Source organism: Anopheles marshallii, chromosome 3 (assembly GCF_943734725.1).
Source record: "Anopheles marshallii chromosome 3, idAnoMarsDA_429_01, whole genome shotgun sequence".
In the NCBI taxonomy this organism is placed as follows: domain Eukaryota; kingdom Metazoa; phylum Arthropoda; class Insecta; order Diptera; family Culicidae; genus Anopheles; species Anopheles marshallii.
The window spans coordinates 83,820,456-83,836,772 of NC_071327.1; the positions used below are offsets into that span (position 1 = coordinate 83,820,456).

Genomic DNA, 16,317 nt, shown 5'->3' on the forward strand with positions numbered 1-16,317 from the left:
GCAAATCGTACGGACGTCGTTTCTTCCAAGTGTTCCTACCAACGAAATCACCTCCATCCTGCCGGGGGTATCGTTTCTTGCCTTCTTCATTTCGACTGTCAAACACTTGATCGTGGTGTGTACTAACGATCTTCAGTAAATCGTGTGGAGCGTTGTTTAAGCAACCGCACCAACAAAGGAATGGGGGATTTTGGTCGAATGAAAACTTTCGTTTTTCCCAGCGAAATGTTGTTGATTTTCTGTTTCCTTTCCATTTTTTGGGTTATTTTATTTGTTATCACCACATTCCCACATTCCCGCAGCATAGCTTAGGGCCACGACTTTTCACATTTTACGATGATTTACATTCGGTGGAAGTTTGTGTGCGCTGTTTTTCACTCACTCTCTCTCTCTCGCTCTCCGTCTTTCGCCCGATGCCGGTGAGCTTTTTCGGTGGCCACCGTTTAGCCTGCGGATGATTTTCGGTTTCATTTAATTGTTGGCTGGCAACATTCCGCATTCATTGTCAGGCAAATACATGCTATACATCCGGCCAGCGACGGGTAAGATAATGGTGAAGAGATAAACGACAGATTACGATTTACAGGTTGTGTTATCTAATAATTCACCTCTCTGAGCAACAGTACGGCACGAGGCTTGGGAAATTGCAATAAAATTTGAAGGTGTTTTAAGATACATTTCACTCGCTTTCTTAATGCGCTCGGAACGCTCGTTTGCCGGATTTTTTTCTTGTTAAGTGTTTTCTCCTTCTCTCGTGCATTTTACGATGGGATGCAATCGACTTAACGACCTGACCTGCTGCAGGTGATGCTCGTATAATTTCAGCTGCGAGCGCCGGGAAAATCGTCCTCTACCGGGGTCCCAGGGTGTACAGGTAGTAGATTTTCTCACTCACAAAGCGCATGACAACAATTACACGGTTGGGAATGAAATTGGGGCATAAAACCCGGACATAAATGGCATCAAATAAAGTCACAAAGTCAGTGCCGTCGGCGGAGGGCGTATTTCATATGACGGTGCCTAGCGATCGTTTAATTTCCTTGCGAGATTTTATTAGATCACTAACTCTTGTTAGCCCGTTATTGTTTTGGGTAAGAGTCCAAAACTCTTGCGATTTGCAACACCTCCTCTCATGGAATGGGTACTGTACACCGCCACACTAAGATCTTGATTTGCGCTTCCCATCGCAGGCATTCAACACGATCAACAGTGCTTCATTAGACGAAACGATAAAGAACCTGTTTACTTCGTGCAAACGGATCGTTAGCCGTGCGGACGCGACGCGTATTGATGGGCGTTTTGCGTGATGCGGCTGATCCGTGCGTGAGGAACTTTAGAACTCGCACAGACACACTCCGCTGGTGCTAAATTGAGGAATCGCATCGCAAACGCAGCGTATTTATGACTTCGCGACCAGCCATGCTCTCAGCGCCTTCCCAACTCAACGGCCTTGTTTTACGAGCTTGTTCGAATAAATTGAAAACTTATTAGGAAGGAAATAGCTAGGAACGGTGGGCAGTGACGGCACACAAACAACGAAAACTCATAACCCAAAGGCACCCCAATCAACGCGCCCGACGAGAGAGGGAGTTAAAGGGCTCGTGTTCAGGTTGGGGGATACTGACTAGACAAACTAGTGGCTAACGGCACATGATAATCAAATCCTTCCTATCGCGATACCCGATCGCCTAGAACGCGAGGAAGGCGTTCCGGGTACGGTCGGTGAGCCTTACCCATTGCCCGTCGTCATCCAATCAATTCCCAATCGAATTTATGAGCATCTAAAAACGAGCTAAAAGCTTTGACTGATTGGCTCGCGGGGGTGCTTTCGTCGTTCGTCTCATCACCGTCGCGTAAGTCTTTCCTGCAGCCGTGCCTTTCCTTGAACTCAAGGGTCAATGATTACCGCCTGAACCTTCTGATGGAGCCCTTGGGTGACCTTTAGATGGGGGGAAACACGATGGAATGGAATGAAGCAGACAAACAGTTAGTAAACTTAACCAGCGACACGTGAAATCGTTCGTCCCGCAGCAGAAATTGTGTTCAAATTGAAGAATTTTAGCTGTTTTTTTTAAAGCAACATCAACAGCCACAAAATGGTTCATTTAGTATTGCAGCTTGTTATTTATATATTTGCTGCTCAAACATTATATTATCATTTGGAAGGTAAATTGGGAAAGCTAATTAAGCTTGTTTTGTCTGATTTGGCTTTTTTTGCCTATCGCTCAACAGCTAACATCATTAACAAACTTCGTTTAGGCTTTATTAGCAGGCATCATCAATCTGTTTTAACTTATGTTGAGTATGACGAATTTAATGTTTGTACGTCCTTTGACTTCGTTTCAGCGCTAGATTAGTTACTTTCACTTTTGTGTGTGCTTTTTCTCCATCGATTAACCCCTGTCGTGTTTTGACCTTTAGTTACGTCGCACTGGATTTGGCCTCCCGAAAATATCAATCGAGTGTATTGCTAAATCGAACACGACCCCATACCCGACTGCATCTTGGCAAGAAGGTGAAGGGTTTGAAAGTAAAACAAAAACATAACCACACTTTTACTCTTTCACTGGGAAACTCAAAATCGAACGAACGCTTAAGCCATCCAACAGCACACAAAATGAAAGCTTAGTGAGACAGGAACAACACACACCGTGCAGATTAGCTTCCGGATCTGCGGCCGGCATTTCTTTCGTTCGGGTTTTATCCCGTGGGGAATCGGGTCGGAGCTTAATCAAACAAAATAAAAGCAAAAAAATGCAAACAAGCCCCCCCGCGCACGCAATCTTGCAATGCAAGATGCCGTTTCGGAGGATGCGAGCTTTGGTGCTTCTGGCGCTCGTTTTGTTGCGGGGTGAAAGTTGGGAATATGGACGGAAACTGGCGCCTTTTTCGTTGATGGATGATCGTTTCGAAAACGAGAGAACTGCCATGTGACCCGTGCGTTTCCCGGAAGCCACCGGCCGTCGGGTCATCATTTATCATGTCGACAGAAAAGGTTCATTTTTCACTCGCAAAATTTCGCCAACAATAGTATCTCGGTCAACGGTCTTGCGCAAGGCTTTCTCTTGGGTAAGACGGACAAAAGGGAGCATGTTGAATTGCAACGCCCAAACCCATGACAATATGCTGAGCCCGAACGTTACGAAGACAGCTATGCAATAATTCAAACTCAAACAATTATTGGAGATCATATCGTGGTGGTTATTGTGCCGCCCTTTCAATTGCCTTTCAAGAATAGAAATGGTCGTCGTCTGCTGCCTATCAAGCGATGTCTTCCGTCTGCTGTCAAATGACTGTCAAGCAACAGAAAAACCTTCCAGTGCGTCTCCAAATGCCGTGCCACAATCTGTTCAGCAATCCTGTTATTTGAATAGATTCAAGATTTGGCTAAGAAGAGATTGCGTTCACCACATTGACACGCGTATATGCGTTTTGTTATCGGTTTTGGTGCTGGAGCAACGAATCAAGGCTAAAGTTGCAAAGTCACCCAACGGTACGACCTGTTTGAAAAGCATACAAAAATCGATAGTACGAAGCATAAAACCACTTTTGTGTCGGTGTGCGTTTGAAATAGCTTCAGATGGAACTGGGACCATCTCGGACCAGAATCGATTGATTGATCTTGTATTCGCTCTTCCTCGCGCTCAATGGCAGAGGGTGATGGATGATGATGAAACCACGCAAAGATCCACACAAGACTAGCTGTATGGATGTGCGCACCGCAGAAGTAACCTTGAAGTTGCTGCAGAGTAGGATGTGTGTTTACCCTTCCTTCTTGCTGGTGTATGTGTGAGCAAAGATCTTCGACGTCATCCTGGCGGTAATGCGAAAAACTAGTTTTACGAATCGATTAATAATATATTTGGAAATCGAAGATCACAACGTCGGATTAAGATTGAATTAAGAAATGGATGATTGAAAAAAAAAAACTCAACCGATCTTCACTGTTAGTTCATGAGAAGATAGAGAGAGTTGGTATAGATTCTTCAGTTTCATTAAAAAAATTCCCATCGGTTTGGTCTATTATTATCTGAACTTTAGCTGCATGGGGTATGAAAGAGGGGGTAAGGGGCGGGAGGTGTTTACGCAATCAAACACACACCCGAAAGGCTGTGCACCAATTGGAGCTCGATCAAACCCCGATGCCGGAAGAAAAATGACCTTTTATCAGCGGTAAAACAAAAACTTGGCACCAAACAATAAATCATGCATTTGCCAACACGTAAACCTGTGAAACCGATGGGATGGCAATGTGCCAACGGGCCGTGGTGGTCATAAAACGGAAAGCGTTCCACGCTGAACGACAAATGACACAACGCGAAACGTATCTAACGCGCGCGCATAAAATCAAGATGTCCGCGGCTGCTGGTGTTCCTGATCGAACCGCACGATAGTAATGGGCTGTTTTTCTGCCCATCAAAGTGCCCATTGCGAGCGATATTGCGCCGGATGCGGCTTGTCAATCTGCAGAAGTAGGATAACAAACCTACCTATCTTAACTGCAACTATAAAACCTCGTCTACAAACGCCAAGTTAAAGGAGGTTTGTACGGCTAGGTAATTTGCATTTTAGATTGACGAGAGACACGGGGCAACGGGCGAACGGTTCATAAATATAGCGGACAAGCTGTAGGACGCAGGGATCCCCAGTGTTCATACCATTCCGGCGGGGAGAGATTGAAGAAAAGAGACATCAAATCGCCCACTTTCGCAGTGAAACCTACGAACAGATTGATGATAGTTGATCGCTCGGTCGTCTCCCAATGAAAGCGATCAATTAACAAAACGATCGAACGAAATTCCTCGGATGGGTTCGAGGGAGTGGATGATCAAACTCAAACCGTGGACCTTAGAGCGCCAGTGAGGTGATACAGACAAAATTCAAGGGATGGCCGTCATTCCCAGGGGAACCTTTGTCCATTCCGGACGGAGTTCTTTTACGAGCTGTTTTATGGGTTAATCTTAATTTGTTTCCCAACTGTCGGTTGGAGGAAGTTGGCGGTTATGTGCGATCGTCTCCATTCTTCGGCCCCAAAACGCAATGTGCCACCATCATTCTTTATCGCCCCGACCAATTTGAGTGCTACCGGGAGCTCCAAATGGTGTTTGATCGGGGGCAATATGCAAATGAAGGAAGACCTCGTTTCGTTGGAGAGCTCTCGATCTCAGCGGTAACTCTCGTGAGAAGTGAGCAGATTGAAGCTCAAATCGTCAGATGAAATACAGACACATCGTGTAGATTTTTGGTAGATTGCTTGAAATACCCTCCCGACCTCTTATTCGCCAATTAGCATTCTGGTCCAGTTGCTCCACTCGAGCGGCTTCTAATCGTGTGCGATGTATCTGCGTGTTGTTTGCGATTGCATAAAACAAGGATTTCTTCGTTGAGGATCATCAATTATAGAGCAGTCCTTTGCTTTTTTTTTGGAGGAATTTCATCACCAATGAAACAGTTAGGCATTTATGTTCACGGGAGTCACTCTATGAAACTATCGAAAATGGTTTTAGCATTCCACCTTCTGGAACTCTCGCAGAATAGTTCGGAGGGGGATCAGTGATAATCGGCAGCATGATTGATGATAAATATTTAAAAACTCTCGTAGCGGTATGCGACCGGTTTGAGGAAGGAGCTTGGCAGAAGGGCAGTTTGGGGTGAATATTTGTATTTCTTTATCGTAATGACCGCTCGAAATTATTCAAATGCTTATAGCGATATCAAATTTGACTGTTAAACAATCGAAGAGACGCTCTTAACTCTCCTTCGGAGGCGCACACACACACACACGAGCGCGTTCACATTCTTCGATCACGTGCTTTACTCGAGAGGTTTCCCGTTTCGTTTCGTTAATGGAATTTAAATCAACAACTTAGAGTTCCGTTGAACCTTCCGTACAGATAAAGCGCTTCACTAAGAACAAACAGAGTGGATAGCAGTTTTAAAACGCAGCGAAGAACCCAGCGGCAACACACGGGAAAACGTAAAAGCTTACATAAGTTAGAATTCGTTCGAGAAACAAGACACAACCAAAAACCAAGTGAAGTGACAAATTTGAGCAATATCTTACCCATAGTGCCGAGGGAGAAGGCGTAGAACGTGATGATTTCATGAGAGTGTTGATCGTATCGTACCGTGTTCGAAATAGCAGACCGCTGGAGCAAAATGACGGCAGGCGAAAGTCCCACGAAGTCAACGGTGCGGTTAGCGACATCAAACGCCTCACATCACAATGGTAATTCCGCTGGCGCGGCAAGTGCTCCGGTTGGCGGCGGTGGAGGTGGAACCGCCATCACAAAGCAATGGTGGAAGGTTTGCTTTCTGTACGGAGGCAACCAGGAGAAATACTATCGCCAGATCTATGGTAAAGCCGCGTCGGAACGATTGGCCGCTGCCAGTGCCAAGCACATGGCCACCACATCCGAAGTCGCAATGGGAGGTGATGCATGTAGCGCAAAAGTTCTTACCACCGGTAAAAGCATTCCGGCACTTCCTCCGACCAAGAAACAATCGCCATCGAGTCGGTTCCGGGCATCACCATCAGCGACCAGCTCAGCATCTCCAGCGTTGGAGGATAGCTTTCGGTTCCGTAAGGAGTCGCCGGTTATAAAGTCGGCTTCCTCCCGATCAAGTCTCGCCATGCCAACCGTACCGGTGCCCGGTGAGCGTTCACCACGACCGAATCTTCCCGCCGGCATCCTTCGGAAACGGGTGACAGTACTGGACGATTCGTTTCTTCTGGGCAATAGCGTAGAACTTCTCGGCTCTGAGTTGGAGGCGGAAGTGGACGAACAACGGTCAGACAGTGGCATCAATGTGGATGCCAGGCAACCATCGCCCCAGGTGGCCGCCGATGAGCAGCACCGCCTCGAATGCCATCGGCCAGGTATGCGACGCACGTTCCACCTGAGCGGCGAGGAACTGCGTCTGCTCAACTTTGACCACGAGCAAGACATTGCGGGCTCCCTGGCCTATGCCGCTTCCAACGGTACCTCGTCGACGGCAGCGCCGCCTGCCCACAAGCAACAAATTAGTGCCGCAAGCAATCCATCAACATCATCATCATCATCGTCATCATCGTCATCACCGTCAGCAGCAGCAACGACAGCAGCATCGTCATCGTCGTCGAAGATTTCCACCGGGAACTTGATGCGGCGCTCGGTACTAAATGCCGCTGGGAACGCTGGCGGATCGTTAGCGGGAACACCGATTACAACGGCAGCTTCCGTCGCAGTGTCAAGCAACAATGAGTGAGTAAATATTTGTGGTCACCAGCGAGTGCCGGCAGCGGCTGCTAAGCGGCTAATGAGCCAGACATGGGCCGGCTAGAACTCGTTCGCTTTCGGAAGAAGTGTCTCGTTGTCTCGTTGTGTTTTACGCTACCTCCATCAAACATCATCTCGTATGGCGTTTTTTTTGTGGCAGAAATTATGTATGCAAATCGTTTGTGGGGTGGGGCCGTTCCATTATTTATGTGTTTGTTTCGCTGTGATTGGACTTGGGGAAAGCTTTTCCCTGTACGCAAAGCGTTTCGCAAATAGTCAACCGTTTGAGGTAAAGATTGATACTTTCGGGGGGGGGGGGACAACAGTTGAGGGCCCCAAGAACCCCAAGAACTCAATTCAGAAGACAGAAATGGTTTGAAATAATTCAATTTCCCATCAGCATTCATTCTTTGCTTTTGCAGTTGCATTCGTGAGCCCAACTTGTGAGGCAACAAATTACTCTTTTCGGGACGACACGTATAGGAAGTCCCATTATCTTACGCCGAAGACGCAAGTAAATGATAGTGATTACGAAAATTTAAATTTTCTTTCCTCTCCCTCTTCGTACTGTTGGGCCAGGCATTGAATGCAGCGAATCTTAAATGCTTTCGGACACCAATTTTCTGCCCGGACAGTACCGTTGCGCCGGGTGGGACATTCGCGCCCAGTATTTCAATACGACAAAAAAAGGCAGGCGAATGAAAATAAAAAAAAACCACAACGCCAACAAATTACACGAATACGAGAATACTTAAAAAGTACAAGAAAATTGACCAATTTATGTTGGGGTCGTCTGTTTTTTTTCGGATGGTTGAATTCGCTTTTTCCGTTGCGCTTAATTTGGTTGGGCGCGTGAGGCACAATGGGCCCACGGAATGCTACGACGCTGCTTCATAATTGCACAAATCATAGGATTGTTATTTCGCGTGCCGTTTTCTCACGGCAGATCCTTTCCAATCAAAGGTACTACCAGCTTGTTGTGGCGTGACTCACACGGTGCGACGAGCGACTTGTGCGTTCGGTGCAGTTCGGTACACTTTCTAACGCTGTGTGTAACACGTTCGAACAACCTTCAACGCGACTTAAACAACCGTCGTTTTGCTTCAGTAAACAAGCGGATGGGTTCTTCTGACTGACCTTCCTGAGCGACGGACGATGCGTCGTTGAGACGACGCAAAAAAGGCACCTTCGCCGTCGTCACCATTGCCAATCAATGCGAATCAAGTAATGTTCGGGGTCGTAAATTCGGCATCACACACGGTTTTGCAGGCTGTACAGTTCGACGCCTCGAAGGGTTTAAATTTGCGGTTCGAATTTAATTAAGTGAAATCCTCTCGCCCAATGCACCGCCGACCACTCCACTTACTCCCGGCGGTACGATCCAACGCATTCGGCACAGTCTGGTGAAAGGAGCGCATTGGAGTAATGGTAATGTGTTTCTGTCACAAATAAAAAAGACCTGTGGTTGGACTTAACTCAACTCCCGAGATTACCATGCCCGCCAGTGCAATCGATTTTGGCGTGTGAGAAATTCCTTTTCTGGAGGGATTTTCAAGTAAATCCGGATTTTGTCAAATTAAACCCATTTGGGTAGCGAAAAGGGAAAACACAATTAATGGACTTGGAACTGCTGTTGTTGCAGTTGCGGTGGAAGAGTGGAGTGTCGGGCAATCGTTACGGGAATTGGATACGTACTCAGGGTAGAGATCGCAAGCAAAGAAAAAGTGAAATAATGAACCTGTTATAAAATGGGCATTAAACTCCCTTATCTTTCGTGTAAGATAAATGTAATTGGACAATCAAATTTCTCCTGTGTCAATATCGGGAACCCGTCAGAAACTAATTGTTCAATCAGAGCTAAACACATGGATCTCCAAGGATTCTTCTGAACAGAACGAATCAAGTGGTAATTAATTTCTCGCTCGTTTTCTTTCTTCTTTTCCAGGGTGTCACCGTTCATTCCATCAGTACAAATGTCGTATCCATACCAAAAATCTCATCATCAAACGCAGCCGCAGAACGGGCACCCACAGCATCAGCTGATACTTCAGCATCCTCATCAGCAACAGGATCACTCTCCACATCATCCCCACCATGCTCATCCCTACGGGTACGATGTGGGGCGAAGTCCACTGCGAAGTCCTCAATCGCCCCCGCTGTACAGTGGGAAACCTCCTGCCCCTCCACCGCAGTCCTACCACTATCAACAACCAACCCCCCATCACTGTCCGCCGCCGTCTCTGTCAGGACCACCATCCAGCATATCGGGCATTCCGGGACAGCAGCCCGGAATGACCCTTCCCCTAGGTGGTGCGGTCGGTGGGGATTGCTTTATGCTGCCACCTCTCCAACCCCAATCACCCGACTGTTTGCCAACGGTGTCGAACACCAGCAGTACGGCCACGAATGCTCCATCTGTACGATCGGTATACCCGCATCACCAAACGTATTCGTCGATCGGATCTTCCCATCATCCGTTTCAGTCACCTTCAACGGCGGCCGCCCTGATTGGGCCATCGATGCCGCAGCATCCCCATCAAATACCCTATTCTTCAATGCACCAACATCTGCTCGGGCCCGGCAGTGGTGGCAGTGGAGGCCCTTCGACACCACTCGGACCAAACTCGGTAGGAGGAGCAGGGCAGGGAGGACCGGGAAGTGTGGGGTTGATGGGAGCCGGTGGAGCTAGTGGGCCACTTGGTGGACCGGGAGCTGGAATCGGAGGAGTGGTGGGTGGTGGAGCTGGAGGTGGTGTCGGACCGGGTGGCGGTATGGGAGGTCATAACTACTCGCAGTCGGATGATGATAGTGGCTGCGCACTGGAGGAGTACACCTGGGTTCCGCCCGGGTTACGTCCGGATCAGGTACGTCCGAGATTGTATTTTTCCCCCCCTGTTTACTGCTGCAGTTTCTCTCTTCATTAACCCTTTAGTGCCAAACCGATCACTCAGTTGTAGCAGTAACTTAGTAGCAGCTTCTTTAGGCCTATGACAAAGTGACAGTTGACATTAGGTTGACGTTTCGTTCGACGATTGTACACAAACAGGATGGATTGTGATCGAACCGTTAATAATTCTTGCAATTCTTTACAAACAATTTATTTATGAGACTTCCGAGGATCTCCGATCACTTTTTCGCCACAGGTACACCGCTGTGGTCAAAGGAATTTCATAATTACACCCTACACAAACACACCGTGCTCGAGCACGGTTAGCCCTTTCGCAAAGCTCGCTCGATCGGCGCTTGATCTGTTGCTTTGCTTTTTTGTTCTTTTCCCCACTGCTTTTATTACACTGCTGCGCCTGCCCCCCTTGGCGAGGGTCAGCCTCTTCGGTGGTGGGTCCACGTTCACACACAAGGGAACTTGTAAAACAACGACCCCAAGAAGAGCGAACGAGAAGAGCGCAACAACAACAAAAAATTATAAATGGCAAGAAACTAGTTCGACAACGTAATAAATGCACTGCAGTGTAAAATTATGAGCGAACAGGATGGGTTGATACACAGTGAGCTGGTAAACATTTCACCTTGCGCCAGACGCTGTTGAGCGCGAAGGAGGTAGCGTTGGGTGAGACTTTCGCGTATTGGCCGTTTTTATTTGCGGGCCGGTGTCCATCCGTCGTCCTTCGTTGTTTTGGAGACATCCGTGGAGTGAGCGAACCGGAGCGACAGAGAAGAATGGAACGAATGTTTTAAAAATTGCAATTTTATGCCTTCTACAATCTCTGGAATGTCGTCGGTAAAATCGATTCATGCTGATAACATTCCGATATTGGGGCTTTCAGTAGGAACAAAAAAAAACTTGTCCTCCACAGCGACCGTGCGGCGACTGATGGAGAAATCAATTAAATGCAGCGTCCCCTGTCGTAAGAATAGATGTCTCCCTCCCACACCCACGAGATCGATCCCACAAGTCCCCTGGTTGTGGCTGCTTAAAGGATAAAGTTGTAAAGTGGGAATGGAAATAAATTGTAGCATTTTCAAACCAGCTTTTGAGTATTATCTTTTAATCGAACTATTACGCCCTCGTGCAATAAGAACACACATCTGCGTTGGGTGACGTTGGGGCCCGGGGTCCTTCTGGCGGCGGCGGCTTGGAGTGGCTAGAACGAGCGCAAATTGACGCTGAGGAGCAGAGCGGGCGGTGTTGGGTAGGGTGACAGTTGGCAGTGGTTAGTGTTGCAGTTCAGCAGGCAGTCCATTCACCTCCGTACGACGTACGACGGAGACAAGATCTAAGGGACTTATCAAGGCATGGTAATGGAGCCTGAGCGAAGAAGGGAAAGAAGCCGGGAATTATAATTCCAGTTTTTGCATCACCCGGCAGCGTTCAAACTCGCCCATAGCAGCAGTTACACACACCCGTACTAATTACGGGCTAGCCGTCAACTGAAGTGTTATTGCTACCGTTCGTCCCGTACGAGTACGCGCTCCCACTCTGGTACCTCGGTAACCACTCCGAAGTGGCCAACCGGTGCATCCCTTTCGGGTAATGGGTATCATCTGCTTCCGGTGGTGTACCACACACCCCCCAAACATCCGATCGCGGCCCTGCGATTGTCAATGGTATCTTCTCCGTAGTTTCGGAGCATGTTTCGACTATCGGGTGGTTTCGATCTCTGCAAAACGTCCACTTGCGAACCACTGCCCGATTTGGAGTTCCTTCGATCGTAATCGTGCCCGACCGGGATTGGATCGACCATGGCCGGTGTCGCGACATGTTTGCACGCGATTCTTTATTTATTTATGTTCCCCTTGCGGCGAGGCCCTTTGCCACACGCAAGATTACCATTACTTTCCACCCGGGGGGAGTGAAATGCTTCTCCAGCTTTGAATTCTCTCATGTGGACAGGAGTTCGCATTCTGTCGCCCTGCCCTGATCTAATCTAATGAATGTCTTTGGATTAGCAATAGCAAGCAGTGGGGCAACATGCAATCAAGCGCTCGGCTACGGCCCTACGCGACAGTCTAATGCACATCTTGGAGTTCTTGCACACAGCGACCGCACGTACGGTGGAAAGTTAATAAATAAAACCAACACCGTACCCCACACGGCTGTGTCCGCCCCATTCGATTATGGTCGTTTTGCAATGGCCGTACGAAGAAACGAAAGGATGTAATTGGAAATATTTTTTAATCGGCCTCCCGGTTGCATGGGCCCGGGGGGGTTTCGAGGGAATGTTGGGACCAGGAGGACCAGAGAATATCAGTATAATTCATATGCAAATGTACGTAACGGCCGCTATTGCTCAAAAGCGCCCTTCATCCAGACTGAGTGGAGAAAGCCTTCATTCCCCTCGTGCGGACCGTCCTTCGGATAGGAATTCGTCTTCGTCTCTTCGCCAACCCCGTAGCACTTCAATAATCGTTCGACGTTTTCACCGTCCGGCTCCGGACATGTTCGGTTTAGTTTTAATCACTTGTCTAGCTTGATCGAACACGTGGAACCGTTGCAACAACTTCCTTGTCGCGGACGGGCAGTTATCCTTTGTATCGTGTTTCTCTACTAACCACACACCGATAAGGTGTACAATTTGCTGCTATTGATCCCGTGTGTATGTGCGTCCGGTTTTGTTTAACATGTCTCTTTATCGTCCGTCCCTTTCCGCAGGTCCATCTGTACTTTTCCGCCGTCCCGGAGGATAAGGTCCCGTACGTAAACAGTATCGGCGAACGGCATCGAGTTCGACAGCTGCTTCAACAGCTTCCACCGCACGATAATGAGGTGAGTATTTGGGGGAAATACGGGGTAGCGACTTTGTCAGCCCTCGCGTATAACGTATCGTTTCATGTCGATTTCAGGTTCGCTACTGTCACTCGCTGACCGATGAAGAACGGAAAGAGTTGAAGCTGTTCTCTGCCCAGCGCAAACGAGAAGCTTTGGGACGCGGCACAGTCAAACAAATAACGACCACCTTAATTTGCGAGCGAGTAAGTGTGCTTGTGCAGTATTTGCTGGCAATGTTGCGGTTTTTTTGCCCACATTTTACAGTTTGTACGTCATTTTTGTTGATTACAGTGTGGAGAGTGTGCGTCTTCCGGTGACATGATGGTGTTTGCGTCACGTTTCGAGTCCAACACCTGCTGGCATCCGGCCTGTTTCGCTTGCTGCGTTTGCAAGGAGCTGTTGGTCGATTTAATCTACTTTCATCGGGAGAATCGGTTGTACTGTGGTCGACATCACGCCGAAACCCTTAAACCCAGATGCTCGGCCTGTGATGAGGTAGGGAAGGAGATAATTCAGCCTGCCGCTGCTAGAATTATGATGCTTACTTACTTCTCCTTGTTCTATTGCAGATTATCCTGGCCGACGAATGTACGGAAGCAGAAGGACGCGCCTGGCATATCAAACACTTTGCTTGCTTCGAGTGCGATAAACAGCTTGGCGGTCAGCGGTGAGATTCTAAATGGTCAGGTTTTTGTAAATATTTAGACTAATGTAACTGTCCCTGTTTTAGGTACATCATGCGAGATGGTAAGCCGTACTGTCTGCACTGTTTCGACGCCATGTTTGCCGAATACTGTGACTATTGCAGTGAACCGATCGGTGTGGATCAGGGCCAAATGAGTCACGACGGTCAACACTGGCATGCGACGGATCAATGTTTCTCCTGCAGTACCTGCCGCTGTTCGTTGCTTGGGCGTCCATTTTTGCCTCGCCGTGGGGAGATTTACTGCTCCATAGCCTGCAGTAAAGGTGAACCACCGACACCGTCCGACGGTTCCCTACCGGCTGTCCTGTTACATGGCAATACACGAAACAATCGAACGCTAGAAGAACAGCAGCACCGCGAAGATGGCAGAGAGTATGATCCCACGAATGCCAAATCCTACCGAAGCTCTCCATCACATCGGACCACCCGATCTCCGGAACCGCTTCGAAGTCCGGACCGAGGCACTAGATGTCTCTCGCCACCACACACCGAAACAAGTAATGTGGAGTCGAACTTTGATGGTAATGGAAACGATGAGATGACTCTTTCCTGCTACACGGCTGCCACCAGCATTACGACGTCGATGTCGGCTGCAACGGGTAATACCAGTACGACAGTTGCCACCACAGCCACCAACAATACCGCCAACACCGAGTCGGCAACTCCAGCCAACGATCACGAAGTACAAAGCCATGAGAGCACTAACGGTAGTAGCGATCGGGAACATCTGCTCAGCCCTGCTTCCAACACGACAGGAACGACGACGACGGATGTATCAAGTGGTGGCGTGGGTGACTCAAACCGACATCGCATTCCTCAGTGTTCTCCGGAATTGAACCGACTGCTACACAAAGATCGTAGTCGTCAACCGCTCGATTTGACCGATTTGGGACACAGTCTCGAGCAGCACTGGCAATCGGAACGTGCGGGAAGTGAGACAATCTCCGTTACTACAGCTACTGCCACTGTTCGGACACAAACAGCCACATCGAACGGGCCCGCCAGTGTGAACGCTGGACCAATTCTAACATCCTCCATGCCGGAACTCAACCGTTGTCTAGCACCGGGCAGTGGGTCGGCAAGTTTCAGTGGCACCAACAGTCCCACGCCTATGCCAACAGAGGACAGTGTCGTCGCGATGGGCGATGACGCGGATGAACAAAACCAAAACGCCTCGGATGCGTCGCATTCTATCGTGGAGCTTCCGACGCCACCGCCAATAGGTAAATAACGCAGCAGAACGTAACGATGATGTTACTAACGTAAAGGTTATTGTTTTGTATTTCAGTTATCAAGAAGGAAGTTCGCTTCGAAGGAGATTTCCAGGACTCGCTGCCCCGGACAAAGAGCTACTGTCAGCGTAATGGAGGACAGCGCAATCGGGCAGCTAAATCTTCAAAAAGAAGAACGGATTACGATCGCTACGAGCATGGTTCCTCTTCTCGGCGCCATCATCATTCGGTGTCGCAGCAACAGCATTCACACGATCGGCACGACCGCAGCGGTGATCGTCACAATTCTTCCTCCAGCAGACGTTCACCTCGTCGTCGACGCCATAATACCCGCGACGAGCAGCAGAGCCACCGAAGAAGCTACGCCTCGGATGATGATGAGCTGGCGGAGGACGAAACCGACAACTATCGTCGTCACCACCATTCCCATCATCGGGAACAGCGACCTGTAGATGATTCGGATACGCGTAGCGTTTGCTCCACGTGCTCATCCAGTTCATCCAGTGCCGACGACGATGTGTACGAGCTGCCGCTACGGCGCACCTCGTACGGTGGCACCCGGATACACTATATGCCAAACAACTCGCTGGCGTGTGCCAGAAAGCGAAAGCAGCTGCAAACTTCCGGTGTTGGTAATCAGCACTTCGAGAAGGACAATAAGAACTGTATCATATCGTAGGTAAGCAAGTACGTGAGTGTGTTGTGTTGTCCATTTGTTCCAAAACTGTTACATATCTCTTGTCTGGCGGGTTTTTTTTTTCCTGCTCTTAGATTTAGAATTTGAATGTGAAAGCAATAATAATAAAATAAGAAAAGAATGGTCGAAATGCATAAATTTGATCAGCACAGTTCGTTTGTTGTTGAATGGCAAAGAAAGGACCAGCGACCGGCAACGAATGATCACGTAAGTTCGTTATGTATCCGCATCAAAGCTTTTGATTCCAACGTTTCACAATAGGTGGCGCTCGTATCGTACCAAACGAATACGCTGTGAGCTTTTGCAGCTTAACTTGACATGTGATAAACAATTGTTATTTGGGTGACATACGCATTCCGATTTAATTTACGTACGCATTTGTTTACATCGGTGAAAATCTTTTATTACCATTTTCAACGTAAGTACAATGTTAAACTATACGAAATGAATTCCACACTTTCCAACAATCGCTGGCCTGGGTGCAAAATCGTTTCGTGGACCGTAATCTGTCAGATTGAAACAATTCCAGTTCCGTAGGTATCCTTAGCTAATCTTAGCTATCCTTAGCTTATGCTAACGTATCGTCCGGGTTTCGACCCGCTACATGATAAAGGACTTCAAACTTATGGCCCTGGATTATTGGCCTAGTTATCCTAGGTATGTGAGTGGAGAATATATCTCATTGTATAGCATGA

At 48.2% G+C, this 16,317-nt stretch overlaps 1 protein-coding gene across 1 annotated transcript; it reads left to right on the forward strand.

The window, feature by feature from the left end:
• The first annotated feature begins 6,159 nt into the window (after positions 1 to 6,159).
• On the forward strand, positions 6,160 to 15,604 carry LOC128715961 (protein prickle-like). The gene is made up of 8 exons (XM_053810885.1): positions 6,160 to 7,244; positions 9,205 to 10,123; positions 12,871 to 12,984; positions 13,062 to 13,190; positions 13,279 to 13,482; positions 13,557 to 13,654; positions 13,718 to 14,916; positions 14,982 to 15,604. The coding sequence occupies exons 1-8, from the start codon at positions 6,160 to 6,162 to the stop codon at positions 15,602 to 15,604; spliced, it is 4,371 nt and encodes a 1,456-aa protein (XP_053666860.1).
• Positions 15,605 to 16,317: the final 713 nt, after the last annotated feature.